Source organism: Indicator indicator, chromosome 29 (genome assembly GCF_027791375.1).
Source record: "Indicator indicator isolate 239-I01 chromosome 29, UM_Iind_1.1, whole genome shotgun sequence".
NCBI classification, from domain to species: Eukaryota; Metazoa; Chordata; class Aves; order Piciformes; family Indicatoridae; genus Indicator; species Indicator indicator.
Genome location: NC_072038.1, coordinates 28,689 through 48,085, shown reverse-complemented (window position 1 = coordinate 48,085; position 19,397 = coordinate 28,689). Strand labels below are relative to the sequence as shown.

At 55.6% G+C, this 19,397-nt stretch overlaps 1 protein-coding gene across 1 annotated transcript; it reads left to right on the top strand.

Annotated features, from left to right (window-relative positions):
• Window positions 1-4,193: 4,193 nt before the first annotated feature.
• Window positions 4,194-4,847, top strand: RNF222 (ring finger protein 222). Its single transcript, XM_054394004.1, has one exon. The coding sequence runs from the start codon at window positions 4,194-4,196 to the stop codon at window positions 4,845-4,847; it is 654 nt and encodes a 217-aa protein (XP_054249979.1).
• Window positions 4,848-19,397: the final 14,550 nt, after the last annotated feature.

The window sequence follows — 19,397 nt, the reverse complement described above, 5'->3', positions numbered from 1 at the left end:
CTTCTTCTCTTCTGGCTGAAGATAACACACTGACCTTGGCAGCTAAGTTAACAACTTTCTGCTTAACTAACTCTGCTTCTCTGTCCAGAGGGGTCTGGGGGGAAGCTCCTGGGAGAGAGAGAGGCCCCTTTGGGAGGGTCCCCTTGGGGGGAAGCAAAGGGAGATCTGTTGTGCTTTTTCTGTTGATTGTATATATTTGTGAATGTTGTGAATTTTGTATATTTGTACATATTCATTGCATTTCATTGTAGATTTTAGACTCTGCTTGTAAATACAGCTTTTCATTTGCTTCCAGACTGAGCTAGCCTGGTTATTGTTGGGGGGGGGGAATTTCAGCTCACACTGACACAAGAACCCAGAGCACCTTCTTGAAGCCGGAGGAGCACAGGGCAGGGAATGCTTCTGCAGAACATCTCCCTGTCCCAAGACAAGAAGTCCATTGATGTCCAAGATTCTCTTGAAGGGTTTCTGTGGTGGAGACCCAAGGTTCTTCAGGGCATTCAAGCCCCTTGATGGTGCAGCTCAAAGTCCCGTGGGTGCACAGAACCAGGGAAGATGTGCAGGCAGGGAACTTGAGGTCACCACATCTGCTCTGGGGACCTCCTCTGGATGTGGCAAGCAGCATCTAGATCCCCATGGCAAGACTGAGTGTGGGCTGGCAGGTGTGTGGCCACTGGCTGGGGTGAATGGTGGCAGAGGTGGCTGGAAAGAGTTGAGAGTCATCCACCCTGCAGTGGTTTGCAGACAAGGTGCTCCTCAACTTCTTGTCTGGAGGTCAGGGGGAGGACAGGCAGCACAGGGGTGTGGGTAAGGCCACCAGGAACCTTCTCCATGTGGGTTTAAAGCCAGCATGTGGCCAAACATGACTCATGAGCCACCCACAGCTGCTTAGATGGCCAAGGATGGGGATCCTACCTGCCATGAGCCTGCTGGCTTCTGCTGTTGCCTGGATGGTGGTGCCCAGAGATGCTGGAAGCCCCAGAGATGCTGGAAACCCCAGCAGGGCAGGTGCAAGGCAGTGATGGCCCACATGCCTGCTCAAGTGAAGTGATGGGGCCATAAACTGCCTCACTGGGGCTCTGGTGAATGTCTGGTGATGGGGATTGGGCAGTGCAGGGCTGGGAGGATGAGTGTTTAGGGAAGGGGGTGTGGGGAAGATATAGCCAGGCTGAGTGGTGGGGAGTGGTGGTGGATGGAGGGGAGAAGTGTTTGCCAGGATCCCAGCTCCAGCACAGGATCACTGAAAGACGGATTAGCAGGGGTTGAAAGGGAGCTCTGGAGATCACCCAGTCCAACCCCCTGCTCCAGGAGGGCACCCACAGCAGCTTGCCCAGGAGCACAATGTCCAGCTGGGCTTGGAAGCTCTCCACACAAGGAGACTCCACAACCTCTCTGGGCAGCCTGCTCCAGGCCTCCAGCACCCTCACAACAAAGAACTTTCTCCTCATCTTCAGGTGGAACCTCCTGGGTTCCAATTTGTGTCCTCTGCTCCTTGGCCTGTCCCTGGGCACCACTGAGCAGAGTCTGGCCCCAGCCTCTTGCCCCCCACAGCTCCTTCAGCTCTTGCTGAGCATTGCTCAGCTCCCCTCTGGGGCTGCTCTTCTGCAGGCTCTCAGCCCCAAGGCTCTCAGCCTTTGCTCCTCACAGAGCTGCTCCAGGCCCCTCGGCAGCTCTGGAGCCTCCCCTGGACTCTCTCCAGCAGTTCTCTGTCTCTCTTGAACTGGGGAGCCTAGAACTGGCCCCAGGACTCCAGATGTGACCTCACTAGGGCAGAGTAGAGGTGGGAAATCCTTGCCCTGCTGCCCACACTCTTCTTCATGCACCCCAGGAAACCACTGTCCTTCTTGGCCTTGTGGACACATTGTTGGCTCACGTTGGCTCATCCTGCTGCTGCACTCACCCTGCAGAGAGATCTGGGGTCTCAGCATCCTCTTTAGTCCTGTTTGACTGGGAACTGATGCCAGGGCTGCAGCTTCCCATTACAGGAGGGAAAACAGGCAGGACCGTGCCTCCTGTCCCTGCCCTCCAACGCCTGACGCTGGCTCCCGGCCCACGCCTTGGCCAACCAGGTGAGGATCAGCCCTTTAAAACCCAAACGGGTTCCTCCGCATTCACTCCCCGGGAGCTGTCCCTGCCCTTGCTCCAGCGGTTGTGCAAGGTCCCCGCGGTCGGCCCCTGCCTGCTCTGTACGACACAGCAGCCCTGGTGCTCTGCTCAGCCCTGGTGCTCTGCTCAGCCCTGCGTCCGGGGACAGCGCTGGAGTGCATGGAGGGGCTCCTGCCCCGGGGCTCGGCAGCAGGTAAGGGGAGCTTGGAGGGGCACGGAGGAGCAAGGGACTCCTTCTGTAGAGCTGTGGGAGACCATTAAGTCACAGAATTACAGAATCCCAGAAGGGTAAGTGTTGGGAGGGACCTCAGGAGATCATCTAGTCCGACTCCCCTGCCAGAGCAGGTTCCCTCATCCCACTGAAACAAAAGCAGGAGCCTGGATCTTGCTCCTCTTGCATGAGGAGGGTTTGGCTCATTGTAGTCTTGTGGCCATCTCAGTGGCTCCCATATGAGAAGGCAGCCACAGAGGGCATGGCAAAACCTCCAGTAAACTGGCTGTGAGGATGTCCATGGGCACAGGTATGCATGAGAAAAGGGGTGCAGGTTGGGCTGGCTCAAGGTCTGGAAACACCTGCAGGGTTTATGAGCTCCAGCTCCTGAGCTAGTCTGAGAGAAGGGAGCTGAGCAACCCTGCTTTCTTCTCTTGTCTTCCTTTTTTCCTTCTCCCTTCTCTTGTCTCCCTTTTTTCCCTCTCCCCTCTTCCTTCTCCTTTCCCTCTCCCTGTTTCCCTTCTTCTCCCTTCTCTCTCTCCTCTCCCTTCCCTAAAGCCACCATGTGAACGTTCCTTGCCTTGGGAGATGCCCTGGAGAGCCTCAGTGCCAGCCCAGATGCATGTCTGGGGATGCCAGCAGCCCTACGCTCCCCAGGTCAGGGTGGGCGATGGTGAACTGGTGAGGCTCTGCCCTTCTGTCTCTGACTAACTGGAGATGCTGGTCTCAGGCTCACTGTGAGAGCACAGCATGGAGATGGCTGTGGCCTGGCCCCCAGTCTGGGACATCCTCTAGCATGGGCTGGAAGGAGCCTAGCAGGTCAGGTATGGCACCTCCCTCTCTATCCCTGTGATGGCTTCTATCTGCCCCACTGATGTGGCCTCCTCCTAGCCACTCTGTGTCCTCTGAGGTGGAAGCATCTCACCTTCCCTGGTAGGTTTCTTTGTGGGATGGAAGTTCTCCCTCTCCATGCACCTGGAGCTGGCAGCAGAGCACAGAGGCACTCATGGCACAAGCTGAATGTGCTTTGTCTGTGCCAGGCATGAAGCAGCTGCACACAGCTCCATCCAGGGGCTCACACCTTCTTCCATGGCACTTTGCAGCCAGGGATTATTGTCCCTGGTGGCTCTGGAGCTGAGGTCCTCCCATCATTTCTCTTTTGCCCCAAGGGCCACACTGAGAAGCTTAATGCTTCTGAAAATGCCCTGCCTTGTTGGGCCCATGCCTAGCAGCCACCCACTGCATCTGTTTGGGGTGAGAGGGCAAAGGCAAGAGCAGGGAGGAGCAGGAGAGATGAGGAGGTGGAATGTGTGTGTTTGATTTTGGGCCACTCACTCCAAGAAGGACATTGAAGAGCTGGAGCAGGGCCAGAGCAGGGCAATGAAGCTGGGGAAGGGTCTGGAGCACAGGGCTGGGGAGGAGCAGCTGAGGGACCTGGGGGTATTTAGTGTGGGGAAGAGGAGGCTGTTGAGGTGCTCTCTACAGCTCCCTGAGAGGAGGCTGCATTGAGGTGGGGGTTGGGCTCTTCTCCCTAGTCTCAGGTGATAGAAAGAGAGGCAATGGCCTGAAATTGTGCCAGGGGAGGGTTAGACTGGAGATGAGGAAAAAATCTCTTTGCTGCAAGAGTGGTCAGGGATTGGCAGAGGCTGTCCAGGGAGGTGGTGGAGTCCCCATCCCTGGAGGTGTTCCAGAAAGGTGAGGCCATGGCACTTGGGGACTTGGTTCGGTGGCCATGGTGGTGCTGGGTTGGCAGCTGGACTGGATGATCTTAGAAGTCTTTTCCAATTCCATGATTCCATGCTAATCATTGCCACCTTATTAACCCATCCCACCTTCCCCTTGCAGCTGGTGACCACGGGGGGCTGTGGGAGCAGGGATGTCTGAGACCTCCTCCAGCAAGGATGGCTCCGCAGCTGAGTGCCCTGTGTGCTACGAGAAGTTTCCCCCTCTGGAGGCCACGCAGCGCATGCTGAGCTGTGGCCATGTCTTCTGCCATGACTGCCTGGTGAAGTGCCTCCTCTCCACCAAGCTGGATGGCCAGGTCCAGAGCAGCATCATCTGCCCTGTCTGCCGCTACGTCACTTTCCTCAGCAAGAGGAAGGCTCTGTGGCTGCCAAAGGCAGGCACCAGCCCCCGGACGCTGGAGATGCCTCTGTCGCCTTCCTCCTTGTGCCACCTGAGCAAAGCGGAGCCCAGCAACACCTTGGTGGTGCCCAGCCACTTTGTGATGCCAGCACAGAGCTTGGACCGCTGCTGCAGCCCTGTGGACTGGCAGAAGGTGCCAGGAGAGCTGGTGAGGGAGGCTCACATCTTTGTCATCAGCGACCACGGGATGCCGCTGGTGGACGTGGACTGTGGCTCCCTGGGGAGGAGAAGCAGAGCAGAAACGCAGAGCTCAGTGGCCTCCAGCTCGGCCCTGGGGGTGAAGTGCTGCCAGTCCCCCATTGCCCTCGCTGTGCTCCTCATCCTGACTGTCTCCATGCTGGCAGCTGTGCTCCCCTGGCTGCTGCTGGTGAAGAGGGACTCCTAGCAGGGTTGGCACTAGCTCGGGACTGGTGGGGAGTCACTGATGCTGGAACCTCTCCAGAAACCCCCCTGGAGAAAGCTCAGAGGCAGCTACAAGCGAAGCTCTCTTGTCTGGCCAAGGACTTTCAGCCCCTCCTGCAGATCTGTGGGAGCTCACAGTATCACTGCTGGCAGCTGGTCAAACCCTGCTAGTGGCTTCCTCCAGCATCTTAGCAGAGAGGGTGGTTGCTCCTCCAGCACCTTGTGACAGCATATGCAGGGGTGAGGGAGCCATGCTGGTGCCTCCCCTCCATCCCAGCTGCTAGAGCCCTGTGCCTTGGTAGGTTGATGTTTCCTCATGCCTATATCCACTCCTGAGCTGAACACCTCATTTCCACCAGTGCCAAACAGGTCAGGCACGGCTCAGCCCTGCATGCCTCCCAGCTTTGCCCTCTTTGGGACTGGTTCCACCCAAGGAACTCTCAGCTCCTCATGGTTTGGGAGTGGAGTGGGCATCTGAGATGTACAGCTGAGATTTGGGATGCTTCATTCCTGTTCCCAGGGAAGGGGGAAGTGGGGGGTGCTGGTCACCCCCATGCCAGAGCTGCCTGCTGGTGCTGAAGGCGTTCCCCAGTTCTACACTCCCAGGACACCCTGTGCACCCCCATCCTCACCTTTGTCCTCCTGGCACAGTCCTTGGCCCTGGCCTCATCCTTCAGGAATGTGCCCTGAGGGCCAGAGCACTTTCATGGCTGCCCCAACAGGACAGGGGCAGGAGGTCCCTCACCACCACCCTGGAGATTTGTCATGATCCCAAAGGGATGTTCCCACTGTGTGCCTGAGCATCAGGTGGGCCAAACACAGCCTGCAGTGCCACAGAGCTCTGGGATCAACCAGAACATCTCAGGGGAAGAAGTAAGAACCACTTGGTGCTGGAAAGGGGTGAGCTGTCTGGGGCAGAGGAGCTGGTGGTATCCCACCCCCTCCTCTGGGCCTACAACCAGGGCATGGTGACCTGGCTGGGGCTGCCAGCTGCCTGGCTCCTCCTTCTGGTGTTATTGCTGCACTCCCCTAGCTGCTGCCTCAGTTTCCCCACCCACACTTGGGGTGCAACCAGCACTGACCTCTCTGTGAAGCACTGGGAGATGGCCTGGGGAAATGCCTGAGACACCACCCTGGAATGGAAATCCAAGTTCATAAGAAGTGATTAGCTGATAATGATGCTTCCACACCTCTTCATTTAATAATAAACCTTATGATTAATCTGTCTGGAGAGCTAATGCAGGTTCCAGGGAAGCAGCCCCTTGGCAGGTGGGGCTGCAGGACCCCACTTGCAGCTGCTGGAGCCCTGGAGGCATTTGGGCAAGGCGAAGGGGAGAGGGAAAAGCTTCAGCAGCAGGGATGGGATGGGATGGGATGGGATGGGATGGGATGGGATGGGATGGGATGCCTGGTGGTGTGTTGGGGTCATGTGCTGGGCCAGAGGAGAGGGGACCAAGGCTGGGGGTGATATCAGCAAGGGCAGTCAGTGCTGTGGACCTGGAGGCCTGGGGTGGGGGTCCAGGGGCATTAGCCCCTTTGGAGGTGAGGAGGATATTTGCCACAGGATGGCACTGCCTGGCCAGAGATCAGGAGTGGAATCACAACATCACAGAGGCCTTTAGGTTGGAAAAAATCCTTAAGCTCATCCAGTCCCACCCTTAGCCCAGCACTGCCAGGTCATCCCTAAATCATGGCCCTCAGCACCACATCTCCAAGGCTCTGAAACCCCTCCAGGGATGGGGACTCCACCACTGCCCTTTGGGGAAGAAATTGTTCCTCATGTCCAACCTAAACCTCCCCTGGCATAACCTTTGGCCCACAGTCTTGCTGTGCAGGGCCAGCTGACCAGCCACCACTGCCTCACCAAAGCCATCTCATCTCCAGGCAGCAGGGGCCATGCTCAGGGCTCTCAGACACCTGGGTGTCAGTTGTTGTAGTTTGGAGTCTGCCTGCATCTGGGAGAGACACTCCCAGCCCTTTCCTTGGCAGATGGGAGAGACACTCCCAGCCCTTTCCTGAGCAGATGGAAAAGCTCTCATCATCCTGTTTGCTTGTCATTAAAGCTGCTGGCCAGAGCCAGACCTTCCTGAGCCCTTTTCTGCTGATGGTCTTTGGGGACACGTTTGGATCTCCAGCAAACCAGAACCTCCAGATGCCATGATTTGGCTTCCCACCAATCATGGGTCCATTAGAGGACACTGGGGCCACTTCCAGCTCAGTCCTGAGCAACTCAGTGCTTTGGTTTGTCATGGTCACCTAATGTCCAGGATAACTCCTTCCTGCAGCTCCAGGACATCTATTGGGTGGTTGTGTGCTCTGCAGACATCCACCCTGCACATCACTCATGGCAGGGACACTCACATAGTCCTGCCTTGGCCTCACCACATCCCTCAGCAAGATGTGAGCTTGGGGCTGTGGGCAGCTGGTAGCTGACATGGAGCCAAATTTGCTGGTGAGCAACCCCAACACTCTCAGCCTGCTCCCAGCATTGCTGTGGCCTCCTCTGGCCCTGCTCCACCAGGTCCCTGTCTGTGCTGTGCTGAGGACTCCAGAGCTGCCCCAGCACTGCAGGGGGGGTGTGAGCAGAGCACAGCAGAGGGGCAGAATCCCCTCTCTGCCCCTGCTGCCCACACTGCTGGGGATCAGCTCAGGACAGGCATCTCCTGCTCTGCACCCCCCAGCACCTCCAAGTCCTTCTCCTCAGGGCTGCTCTCCAGCCCTCCAGCCCCAGCCTGAACTGATTCTAGGGATTGTCCAAACCCATCTGCAGGACCTTACACTTGGCCTTGTTGTATCTCATGAGGTTCACAAGGCCCCACTCCTCCAGCTTAGCTGAGTGCCTCTGGATGCCATTCCACCCCACCCTCTGTCCATCCACCCCAATCCCCTGTCCCACAGAAGGCCCTGGTGATGTTGGATCCATGCCCCACTGCCCGCAGGCAGGAGCCCAGTGGCCAGGCTCTGCTCACCTGCAGCCACAGACCACCCAAGGCAGTAGGTTGTGGAGGGCATGGGTCAGGCCTCCAGCAGAGCCCATTAGGGCAATTATGTCCTGATGGGCATGTGGGAGGGAAGCAAATGGCTCTGTCTTGCAGAGAAGGAAGGCCAGCATGCATAGACACAAAAGTAAGGGTCAGCTAATGGTATTGGCATAGCTAAAGGGCCAGGGACACATCCTGCAGGCAGCTCTGGAGGAGAGGACACATCCCCAGGGGACAGAGGCTTGGTAGGAGTCAGTGCTGAGGACAAAGGGCTCTCAGTGATGAGGCAAGATGCTGTGACCCCCAGAGCTGGGTTGGGACAGCACAAGCTGGTGGCAAGAAATAAAGCCCAGGCAAGGCTGGGTGGGTGTTGGTGTGCAGGGGTAGAGTCACCCCAGCATGGGAAGGACTCCTGTAGATCCCAGAACCTGTGAGCTCCCTGGCTGGAGAGTTCACACACTAACAGCCCAAGATCTTTGCATGATGGCAGCAGGGCTGTGAGCCCTGAGTAATGGCTGCATAAAGCATCATTAGCAGGAGAAGGTGGCATGGTTATGGCACGGAGATGGGAGAGGTGGGAATTGAGCAGGGCCCAGGAGTGCTAACTGGCCAGACATGTCAGCAGGCTCCATTAGGAACCAGCCTCTAAAAGCCCCAGCTCCATCAGCTGAGATCTCACCATCAATAATTGAGAAGGAAACTCTTCCAAGCTCCCTCCCCTGCACCCAGCTGAGCCTCTTGGAGAGCCATGGTCAGCTGGAGGCTGGAGTGGAGCTGGCTCAGTCCCATGTGGCCAGAGTGGGACATGGGCAAGAGGTGACAGCCAACCTCTGTGTCTGGCTCTCTCCAGCAAAGAGCCTTTGGTCTTCATCTCCAGCAGATTGCAGACACTTTTTTACATCATCCACCTGTGTCTGGTCCTGGGCTTGGACTCTTCTCCCTGGGTTTTGCAGGAGAGTGGAGTTTCCCAGTCTCACAATGGGACTAGAGGTTTGGCAGTGCAGGGTGGGGTTAGCTGATGTCCTCTCTGAGAGATCAATGCCCAGGGCAGGGGTAGCTCACCAGGATGAGATCCCCAAGCACTCAGATGAGGGATGATGGGGATAGAAGCTGGGCTGGAGCCCGTTCCTTAGGAAGGTTCTGATTTATCCTCCTGTGACAGCAAATGACAGCATGGCACAGCACACCCTGGGACACATCCTGCTCAGCTGGCTGGGGAGGTTTTACACTTCTCTGTGTCTTCTTACAGATGCTTTTGGTCAAAATCTCAGCATCCTCCCATGCAAAAAAAAAAAAAAAACAAAACAAAACAAAAAAAACCCCAAAACCAACAACAAACGACCTGGAACATCACCAAAGGTCTCATTTTCCTCCCATCAGCTGCTGCCAAAGGCCTGTAAATGTCTGTGCTTGGAGGAGCTTTAAACAATGTCCCAGATTCAGCTGGGCAGAACACTCCCCCTGGATCAAGTGTGGCTTCTCTGCTGGTTGAAGTCCAGCCCTCCCCACGGGCACTGGTGGCAGACCTGTGCCTGATGCTCCCAGCCCTAGGTGCAGGCAGGGCTCAGTGATGCTGAGATGGGCTGTGCCCAGGGGTGCTGCAGGCCCATGCTGGGCATCCAGCTGACTGTTCATGGGCAGGTCCTGGCACACTTGTACAGGAGCCCTTAAATGTCCTTTCTGCAGCAGAGCTGGAGACAAGCAGGGTTTGGAATCCATCATGGGGTGCCCAAGGGTACCCCAAGGGTGGCTTGGTACAAGCAGGTCAGGGTGGAACTACACTATGGGAGATGTTTGTGTGTGATAGCAAGGCCCAAGGTTACTCAGCTACAAGGTGTGGAACCTTCTAGAAACCCATCATGCCCAGTCAGGTATCTCAGGGGTTGGAGCTACCTGATGCTGTTACAACCCAGGACTGCAGGTAGCTGCTGTTGTCTGAGGGGTCTTGAGGGACCCGTGTGGGAGCACATCCTTGAGGGGAGCTGATGACTATATCTGCTGGAGTGAGACCACATCCTTGCCAGCCCTGGTTCCTGCCATGGTGGAAGGATTTGGTCCCAAGGTTTTAATTCCCTGGTTTTTATCTCTGGGGTGGAGAGCAGCCACACAGTACTGCTGAGCATCAGGAACAGCAGTTGCTTGCTGGATGCTCAGGGACAGTAGTAGCCATGAGGGCCAGCTGGACAGCAGAGCCACCCAGCCACCACTGATGCTTTGGCACTTGGCTTCCTCCCAGCCAGCCCTGGGGTGCTCAGGGATGTGGGTGCTGAGCAAGACTCTTGTGTCATCAAGAGCAGCTCTTCAGCAAGGCTCCAGGGTGAGTGCCTTTGGCTGCTGGTGACAGCAACACTTCCTCTCAACCCCTCTCACTGATGACTGCAGGGCTCCCACTTACCTTCCAAATGAGCACCAATTAGCTCCTGGCTGGCACTGCTGGGCTGATCCATTTGGAGCCTGGCCAGGGCAGGGATAAGCATTAACGAGCCCAGGTCCTTAATGGAGGATGAGCAGAGCAGGGCTGTGGGATGTAAGGGGCTGCAAACCCCAAAGGACTGCACATCCCTCCCCTTCCCCTGCAGCCCCTGAGGCAGGAATGTGTCTCTGCCTCCTCTGGGAGGCTGGGGCTGGATGCTCATGCCCTTCCTCAAGGAAACCTAGCAGGATCCTGCTTTTCCTCCTATAGGTCCTACCACAAACATCTCCGTGGCACGAATGGCAGCTGCTGGGTGTTGTCCTAATAGGCTGCTCAGGCACAAAGTTCTGTCCCTGCCTGACAGAGGCTAAGAGGTGTGGGCTCAGCTCAGATACACACTGACTGTGGATAGAGGCTGTGAAGGCAGCTGGAGATTATGTAAAATGCCTGCACCTCTCTTTGTTATTGCCATGAGAAAAGGTCCATATGGGCTTGGCTAAAGCCATGAGCCACTTGCTCAGGATGAGGTCTCTCTGTACTGCCAGAGATGTTATAGAATCACAGAATCACAGAATTGTCAGAGTTGGAAGGGACCTCAAGGATCATCCAGTTCCAACCCCCCCTGCCATGGGCAGGGACACCTCACACTACAGCAGGTTGCTCACAGCCACATCCAGCCTGGCTGCAAAAACCTCCAGGGATGAAGCTGCCACCACCTCCCTGGGTAACCTGTTATCACAGAGCAGCCTCTGAAGGGCCTCCTGTAGCCCCAGCTGGGGAGTCCTGGCTTCAAAGTCTTGAGGCTCACCTAAAAAGTGACTTAGAATCATAGAATCAGTCAGGGTTGGAAGGGACAACAAGGATCAGCCAGTTCCAACCTCCCTGCCATGGGCAGGGACACCTCACACTACAGCAGGCTGGCCAGAGCCTCATCCAGCCTGGCCTTAAACACCTCCAGGGATGGAGCCTCAACCACCTCCCTGGACAACCCATTCCAGGCTCTCACCACTCTCATGGGGAAGAATTTCTTCCTCACATCCAGTCTGAATCTCCCCACTTCCAGCTTTATTCCACTAGGTCTGCCAGGATTGTGCTGCTGGTGTGTGGAGCTGCCTCAGACATCCAGTGACAAGGGGGCTGTCCAGGGGTCTAGGGATGAGCTGAGCACGTTGGCTGCTGGTGACTGGCAGCAGGGTGCTGTGCTGCAGCCGCAGGTGCTGTAAGGGCAGGAGGTGGCACTGCTGGCTTGGTGCAGGCAAGGGTTGTGGTGGCGGGGGTGGTGGTGGTGTAGGCAGCGCTGGTGAGGGGTGGGCAAGGACGGGTGCAGGGCTGGGGTCGGTGTACTGCGGTGAGAGGCACTGATGAGGCTGCTGCAGGCAGGGCGAGCAGAGCAGTGTGTGTGTGTGGAGCAGGTTCGGTGCGGGTGGGTGCGGGTAGTGGGCAGGGCTGTGGGCGGTGAGATTGCGGTATGGAGTTTAGGCTGGGAGCGGCTGGACTGGGGCCTGTTGCAGTGCGGGCTGTAGGTTGTCATGCAGGCTGTGAGTCGCCGTGCAGGCTGTAGGTCGCTGTGCAGGCTGTGAGTCGCCGTGCAGGCTGTAGGTCACTGTGCAGGCTGTAGGTCGCCATGCAGGCTGTGAGTCGCCGTGCAGGCTGTAGGTCGCTGTGCAGGCTGTAGGTCGCCGTGCAGGCTGTAGGTCGCTGTGCAGGCTGTAGGTCGCTGTGCAGGCTGTGAGTCGCCGTGCAGGCTGTAGGTCGCTGTGCAGGCTGTAGGTCGCTGTGCAGGCTGTAGGTCACTGTGCAGGCTGTAGGTTGCCATGCAGGCTGTGAGTCGCTGTGCAGGCTGTAGGTCACTGTGCAGGCTGTAGGTCACTGTGCAGGCTGTAGGTCGCTGTGCAGGCTGTAGGTTGCCATGCAGGCTGTGAGTCGCCGTGCAGGCTGTAGGTCACTGTGCAGGCTGTAGGTCGCCGTGCAGGCTGTGAGTCGCCGTGCAGGCTGTAGGTCACTGTGCAGGCTGTAGGTCGCTGTGCAGGCTGTAGGTTGCCATGCAGGCTGTGAGTCGCCGTGCAGGCTGTAGGTCGCTGTGCAGGCTGTGAGTCGCCATGCAGGCTGTAGGTCGCCGTGCAGGCTGTAGGTCACTGTGCAGGCTGTAGGTTGCCATGCAGGCTGTGAGTCGCCGTGCAGGCTGTAGGTCGCTGTGCAGGCTGTAGGTCGCCGTGCAGGCTGTAGGTCACTGTGCAGGCTGTAGGTCACCGTGCAGGCTGTGGGTCACCGTGCAGGCTGTAGGTCACTGTGCAGGCTGTAGGTCGCTTCGCGGGCTGCCGGTCACCGTGCGGGCTGTAGGGGGCGCTTTGGCTCCAGCTCTGCGGCACAGGCGCAGTGGCCTGGTGGCCCCGAGGCACCCAGATTTCCCAGGTCCGGGTCCGCTCGCTGGCTCGGGCTGCGGTTTGTGAACGAATTTTGCCTATACAACACCTAACCCGAATTTTTTTCCAGGCACCACCTCACGCTTGCCTCCTCTCAGGGCTGGCTCCAAACAAGGCAACCCAACCCCCTCTGGGGCTGCTTCTCTTCCCCACAGTCCTCCATGGGCTCTCCACGCCTGCCCATCCAGCAGGCACAAGGCTTTAGGCACCGAATCGGAGACTCGAAGAATCTCTTCCAGAGCATCTGGTCCAACCATCCTCTAACTTTGCCAAGTGCTGCTAAGCAGTATCCCTCAGCACCACACCTCTGCATCTTCTAAGCATCTCCAGGGGTGGGCATTCAACCACCTCCATGGCCAGCCTGGTCCAGTCCTTGAGAACCTTTCCAGTGAAGAAGTTTCTTCTAATGTCCAACCTAAACCACACCTGGTGAAACTTCAGGCCTTTTCCTCTTGTTCTACCACCCTCCAGCAGATCAACACTTCCTTCCAGATTAATGTCATCTGCCAGCTTGCTCAGGGTGGACATGCTGTTACATTTAATATTCGTCCCTTGTTTCAGAGACTGCAATATAGTTGAAGAGTTCTCCCTTCCACAGAGCTGAAGAGTTGTCCCTTCCACAGAGCTGAAGAGTTGTCCCTTCCATAGAATTGAAGAGCTGTCCCTTCCACAGAGCTGAAGAGTTGTCCCTTCCATAGAATTGAAGAATTGTCCCTTCCATAGAGTTGAAGAATTGTCCCTTCCATAGAGCTGAAGAGTTGTCCCTTCAATAGAATTGAAAAATTGTCCCTTCCAGAGAGCTGAAGAGTTGTCCCTTCCATAGAGCTGAGGAGTTGTCCCTTCCATAGAATTGAAGAGTTGTCCCTTCCATAGAATTGAAGAATTGTCCCTTCCATAGAGCTGAAGAATTGTCCCTTCCATAGAGCTGAGGAGTTGTCCCTTCCATAGAGCTGAAGAATTGTCCCTTCCATAGAGCTGAAGAGTTGTCCCTTCCATAGAATTGAAGAGTTGTCCCTTCCATAGAACTGAAGAGTTGTCCCTTCCATAGAATTGAAGAGTTGTCCCTTCCATAGAACTGAAGAGTTGTCCCTTCCATAGAGCTGAAGAGTTGTCCCTTCCACAGAGCTGAGGAGTTGTCCCTTCCATAGAGCTGAAGAGTTGTCCCTTCCATAGAGCTGAAGAGTTGTCCCTTCCACAGAGCTGAGGAGTTGTCCCTTCCATAGAGCTGAAGAATTGTCCCTTCCACAGAGCTGAAGAGTTGTCCCTTCCACAGAGCTGAGGAGTTGTCCCTTCCATAGAGCTGAAGAGTTGTCCCTTCCATAGAGCTGAAGAGTTGTCCCTTCCATAGAATTGAAGAGTTGTCCCTTCCATAGAACTGAAGAGTTGTCCCTTCCATAGAATTGAAGAGTTGTCCCTTCCATAGAGCTAAAGAGTTGTCCCTTCCATAGAATTGAAGAGTTGTCCCTTCCATAGAACTGAAGAGTTGTCCCTTCCATAGAATTGAAGAGTTGTCCCTTCCATAGAGCTGAAGAGTTGTCCCTTCCACAGAGCTGAGGAGTTGTCCCTTCCATAGAACTGAAGAGTTGTCCCTTCCATAGAGCTGAAGAGTTGTCCCTTCCATAGAGCTGAAGAGTTGTGCCTTCCATAGAGCTGAGGAGTTGTCCCTTCCATAGAGCTGAAGAGTTGTCCCTTCCATAGAGCTGAAGAGTTGTCCCTTCCATAGAGCTGAGGAGTTGTCCCTTCCATAGAATTGAAGAGTTGTCCCTTCCACAGAGCTGAGGAGTTGTCCCTTCCATAGAGCTGAAGAGTTGTCCCTTCCATAGAGCTGAAGAGTTGTCCCTTCCATAGAATTGAAGAGTTGTCCCTTCCATAGAGCTGAAGAATTGTCCCTTCCATAGAGCTGAAGAGTTGTCCCTTCCATAGAATTGAAGAGTTGTCCCTTCCATAGAATTGAAGAGTTGTCCCTTCCATAGAATTGAAGAGTTGTCCCTTCCATAGAATTGAAGAGTTGTCCCTTCCATAGAACTGAAGAGTTGTCCCTTCCATAGAGCTGAAGAGTTGTCCCTTCCACAGAGCTGAGGAGTTGTCCCTTCCATAGAGCTGAAGAATTGTCCCTTCCATAGAGCTGAAGAGTTGTCCCTTCCACAGAGCTGAGGAGTTGTCCCTTCCATAGACCTGAAGAGTTGTCCCTTCCATAGAGCTGAAGAGTTGTCCCTTCCATAGAATTGAAGAATTGTCCCTTCCATAGAGCTGAAGAATTGTCCCTTCCATAGAGCTGAAGAATTGTCCCTTCCATAGAATTGAAGAGTTGTCCCTTCCATAGAGCTGAAGAGTTGTCCCTTCCATAGAGCTGAAGAATTGTCCCTTCCATAGAATTGAAGAGTTGTCCCTTCCATAGAGCTGAAGAGTTGTCCCTTCCATAGAATTGAAGAGTTGTCCCTTCCACACAGCTGAAGAGTTGTCCCTTCCATAGAATTGAAGATTGTCCCTTCCATAGAATTGAAGAATTGTCCCTTCCACAGAGCTGAAGAGTTGTCCCTTCCATAGAGTTGCTGCAGCTATGGCTTCCCACATACCCTATCACCTAGCCTCAGTGCACAAACATCTTCAGAAAGGAAGGTAACAACTTTAATAATACATTTCTAGACAGTTTGCACCAAAATGGTTCCTGCAGAGCAGACCAAAACAGGAGACTGCAATCACCCTGGTGTGGGCTCTGCTGCGCTTTGCAAACCCAGAAGTCAGCCTCCTACCCTCCTCTGTGTGCTTGATGGCAGCTCTTAGCATGATGACTCTGCTGTCCTGGGGGTCTAGGAGGTGGTCCATGTTGTGCCCAAGACAGGATTAGGGCCCAGATGTGCTCAGTTTTCCCACAGAAGTTATTTCAGTGCTTTGAGGCTGTGGGTCCTGCACAGCAGTCCTGTGGAGCTGAGCAGGAAGCCTTTCTTCCTGGGCTGGGGAAGCAGTGTTTAGATGAACAGGGGACACCAGCTGACCGCTCCTGCTAGGGGCTTAGGTGCCAGCCCTGCCACCAGCCTCATGCCCAGGGAACTAGAGAGAGAAGAGCTGCTGGTTTCCTGCCCAGCCTGCAGTTCCCACACTGAACAACTCACCCACAAACCTCCCTGACATTGGTGCTGGCACACAGTGATGAAATGAGTGACAGCAGGGACACCAGAGGCCTGATGTCACCCATGAAGAGGTGAAGGTAGGCATGCCCAGCTCAGTCCTCCTTCTGGAGAACCAAGTGTCCAAGATCCAAGATGTGGACAATCTTTGGAACAGGACCTGTTGTGACAGGACAAGGGGGGATGGTTTGAAACTGAAAGAGCCAAATCCAGACTGGAGAGAAGTGAGAAATATTTGACCCTGAGGGTGGTGACACCCTGGGCCTAGTTGCCCAGAGAGGTAGGAGCTGCCCCATGGCTGGCACCATTGCAGGTCAGGTTGTTTGGGGCTGTGAGCAACCTGCTCTGGTTGCAGATGTCCCTGCTGAGGGCAGGGGTTGGACTGGATGAGCTTTAAAAGTCCCTTCCCACCCAAACCAGTCTGGGATGCTATGAACCTATTTGATAGGTGTTATTTATGCTTCCATCCTACACAAGTGTCTTTATGGTCAGCTGAGCACTGCATCAGGAGCACAGGAGGGGGAGATAAGGGTCTCTTGGCCTCCTTTCATCTCAGACTGGTCTTTTCAGTCAGCTGGGAAGTTTGTTTCCACGTTGAGCCACCACTGGTTTGACAGCTGAAGCACTAAATCTTCTCCCAGCCTTGGCAATCACCTACAGCTCCAGCAGTTTTTGAACAGAGCTCTTCTGAGTGCTGGCATCTCCTGAGTACTTTGTTAGGTACCCCTTGGACATTAGGTACCACTTAGACATTCCCAGGCACCTTGGTGAGGTTAGGTGAAATGTAGCAAAGATCTCATCGAGCCACCAGATGGACTTTGCTCAGGAAACCTCTGTCCTGTCCCATTTTGTGGCCTCCCTCTCCTGCTGAGTGCATCAGTGCACAGCCAAGGTCCCCAAGCTGGGGAGTCAGCTGCACCTCAGGCAGGTTCTGCAGCTGTGAGCCCTGTGGAACCAGCTCCTGCCATCCCTTCAGTGGGGTCTGCAGATAAGGTCCAGCCTGCCACCCAGCCTGCCACCCAGCCTGTGACCCAGCCTGCCACCCAGCCTGTGACCCAGCCAGCCACCCAGCCTGTGACCCAGTCTGCCAACCAGCCTGTGACCTAGCCTGCCACCCAGCCTGTGACCCAGCCTGCCACCCAGCCTGCACCAGCCCAGTCATCACAGCTGGCACTGACTCCATGGCTACCAGGCTGCTGGTGCTGGGTCCTCTGAGGCAACAGCAATGATGTGCCTAGAGAGGATGTGAAAAGGTTATCTGCCATCCACCCATGGGTGCCAGGAGTATGTGTGCCCAGAGTGGTGGCAGTGCCCAGCAGAGCAGTGCAGTGCCCAGCAGATCAGTGCAGTACCCAGCAGATCAGTGCAGTGCCCAGCAGAGCAGTGCAGTGCCCAGCAGAGCAGTGCAGTATCCAGCAGAGCAGTGCAGTGCCCAGCAGAGCAGTGCAATGTCCAGCAGAGCAGTGCAGTATCCAGCAGAGCAGTGCAATGTCCAGCAGAGCAGTGCAGTATCCAGCAGAGCAGTGCAGTATCCAGCAGGTCAGTGCAATGTCCAGCAGAGCAGTGCAGTATCCAGCAGAGCAGTGCGGTGCCCAGCAGAGCAGTGCAGTGCCCAGCAGAGCAGTGCAGTATCCAGCAGAGCAGTGCAGTATCCAGCAGAGCAGTGCAGTATCCAGCAGAGCAGTGCAGTGTCCAGCAGGTCAGTGCAATGTCCAGCAGAGCAGTGCGGTGCCCAGCAGAGCAGTGCAATGTCCAGCAGAGCAGTGCAGTGTCCAGCAGGTCAGTGCAGTGTCTAGCAGGGCAGTGCAGTGCCCAGCAGAGCAGTGCAGTGCCCAACAGGGCAGTGCAGTGCAGCTCTCTGTTTTCAGTGATGGGTTTGCAGGAGCAGCACCCCAGAGTCTTGGTTTGGGGCTAGTCCTCTTTGTCTGCTTGCTCATCAGCTTCTCACTCTGAGCCTTTCTGCTTGCCTGTGAACAGACAGTGAAAAGAGAAGCAAGTACTTAGATCATGGAATGGGTTGGGTTGGAAAGGACCTTAGAGATCATCTGGTTCCAACAGCCTGCCATGGGCAGGGACACTTCCTACTAGACCACTATGGCATTAGCAGACCCTGATGGCATCTAAGACATTCAAGTTCTCTCCAGTAAAATCTCTAGAATCAAAGCAGTGGGACTCAGAACACCACTGACCACCTGCCAGGTCTGACACAGAAGCACCAGCAGCTTCCTGTGTGACAAGCAGGATCACAGAATGCTGGGGGCTGGAAGGGACCTCTGAAGGTCATTGAGTGCAGCCCCCCTGCCAGAGCAGGGTCACCTGCAGCAGATCAGACAGGAACACAACCAGGTGGGCACTGAAAGTCTCCAGAGAAGGAGGCTGCAGCACTTCTCTGGGCAGCCTGCTCCAGGGCTCTGCCACCCTCCAAGTAAATAAGTTCCTCCTCATGTTTGGATGGAACTTGATGTGTTCAAGATGTCCAAGTGTGTAGCCAGGTCAGCTTCTAGGCTGGATGCTGTGGGCTGCCCAGGGATATTCAGGGTCAGCCCAGGTCAGGAGGATGTCTTCTCTCTTGAAGTTCTAGACCCATGAGCAATCACTTGACATCATTGGGTTGTATTCATAGAATCACAGAATCATAGAATCAACCAGGTTGGAAGAGACCCCCAAGATCCTCCAGTCCAACCTATCACCCAGCCCTATCCAATCATCCAGACCATGGCACCAAGTGCCTCATCCAGGCTTCTCCAGAACATCTCCAGGGATGGTGACTCCACCACCTCCCTGGGCAGCACATCCCAATGGCAAATCTCTCTGTGAAGAACTTCCTCCTAACATCCAGCCTGGACCTCCCCTGGCACAGCTTGAGACTGTGTCCCCTCCTTCTGCTGCTGCTTGCCTGGGAGAAGAGCCCAACCCCCACCTGGCTACAACCTCCCTTCAGGTAGTTGTAGACAGCACTGAGGTCACTCCTCATTCTGCCAGTGCTTCCCCTGGTACAGGGTGGGGGATGCCAAGGCTGTGGTGCTGTGGGGGGAAGTGGTGTGTGGGAGCCCACCAGGCTCCTGAGCATGTGTGTGAGCCATTAGAGAGGAGTCCTCACACATCCCCACTGCCCCTGGGGGCCAAGCTCTCAGGGCAGGACGAGCTGGAGGGTGCTGCTCAGGTCAGCATGAGGAGCACAGGCTGGTCAGGGAGTGGAGGAAGCTGCTGGTTCCCAGTGCCCTGCATGCATGGGCACTGTGCCACTGGGCTGTGTCATGCCCATGGCTGCAAACCACCCCCAGCAGTCTGGAACAAACAGACCAAGCACAAACCCACAAAAACCCAATGGAGAAAGATAAGCTCCTGGGTCAATAATGTGCTGGGCTTGGGCCAGCTCTCTCAGTGCTGCACAGAGCTGAGACTCCAAGGGATGGGGACTCACAGATGCTTCACTCATCCTGCCCACCACAGCAGGGCAAAGCTGGCCCTGGTGTGCATGGACTCTGCCCCAGCCAGTGAGGTTTGGGGACAGCAGCAGAAGGAACAAAGGTCCCTGGGATGGAAGGAGACACTGGAGACCATTCCAGCTGGTGTCTGGACATGCTG

Coding starts and splice junctions, on each gene's coding strand:
- RNF222 (XM_054394004.1), top strand. CDS start 4,194: ATGTCTGAGACCTCCTCCAGCAAGGATGGCTCCGCAGCTGAGTGCCCT.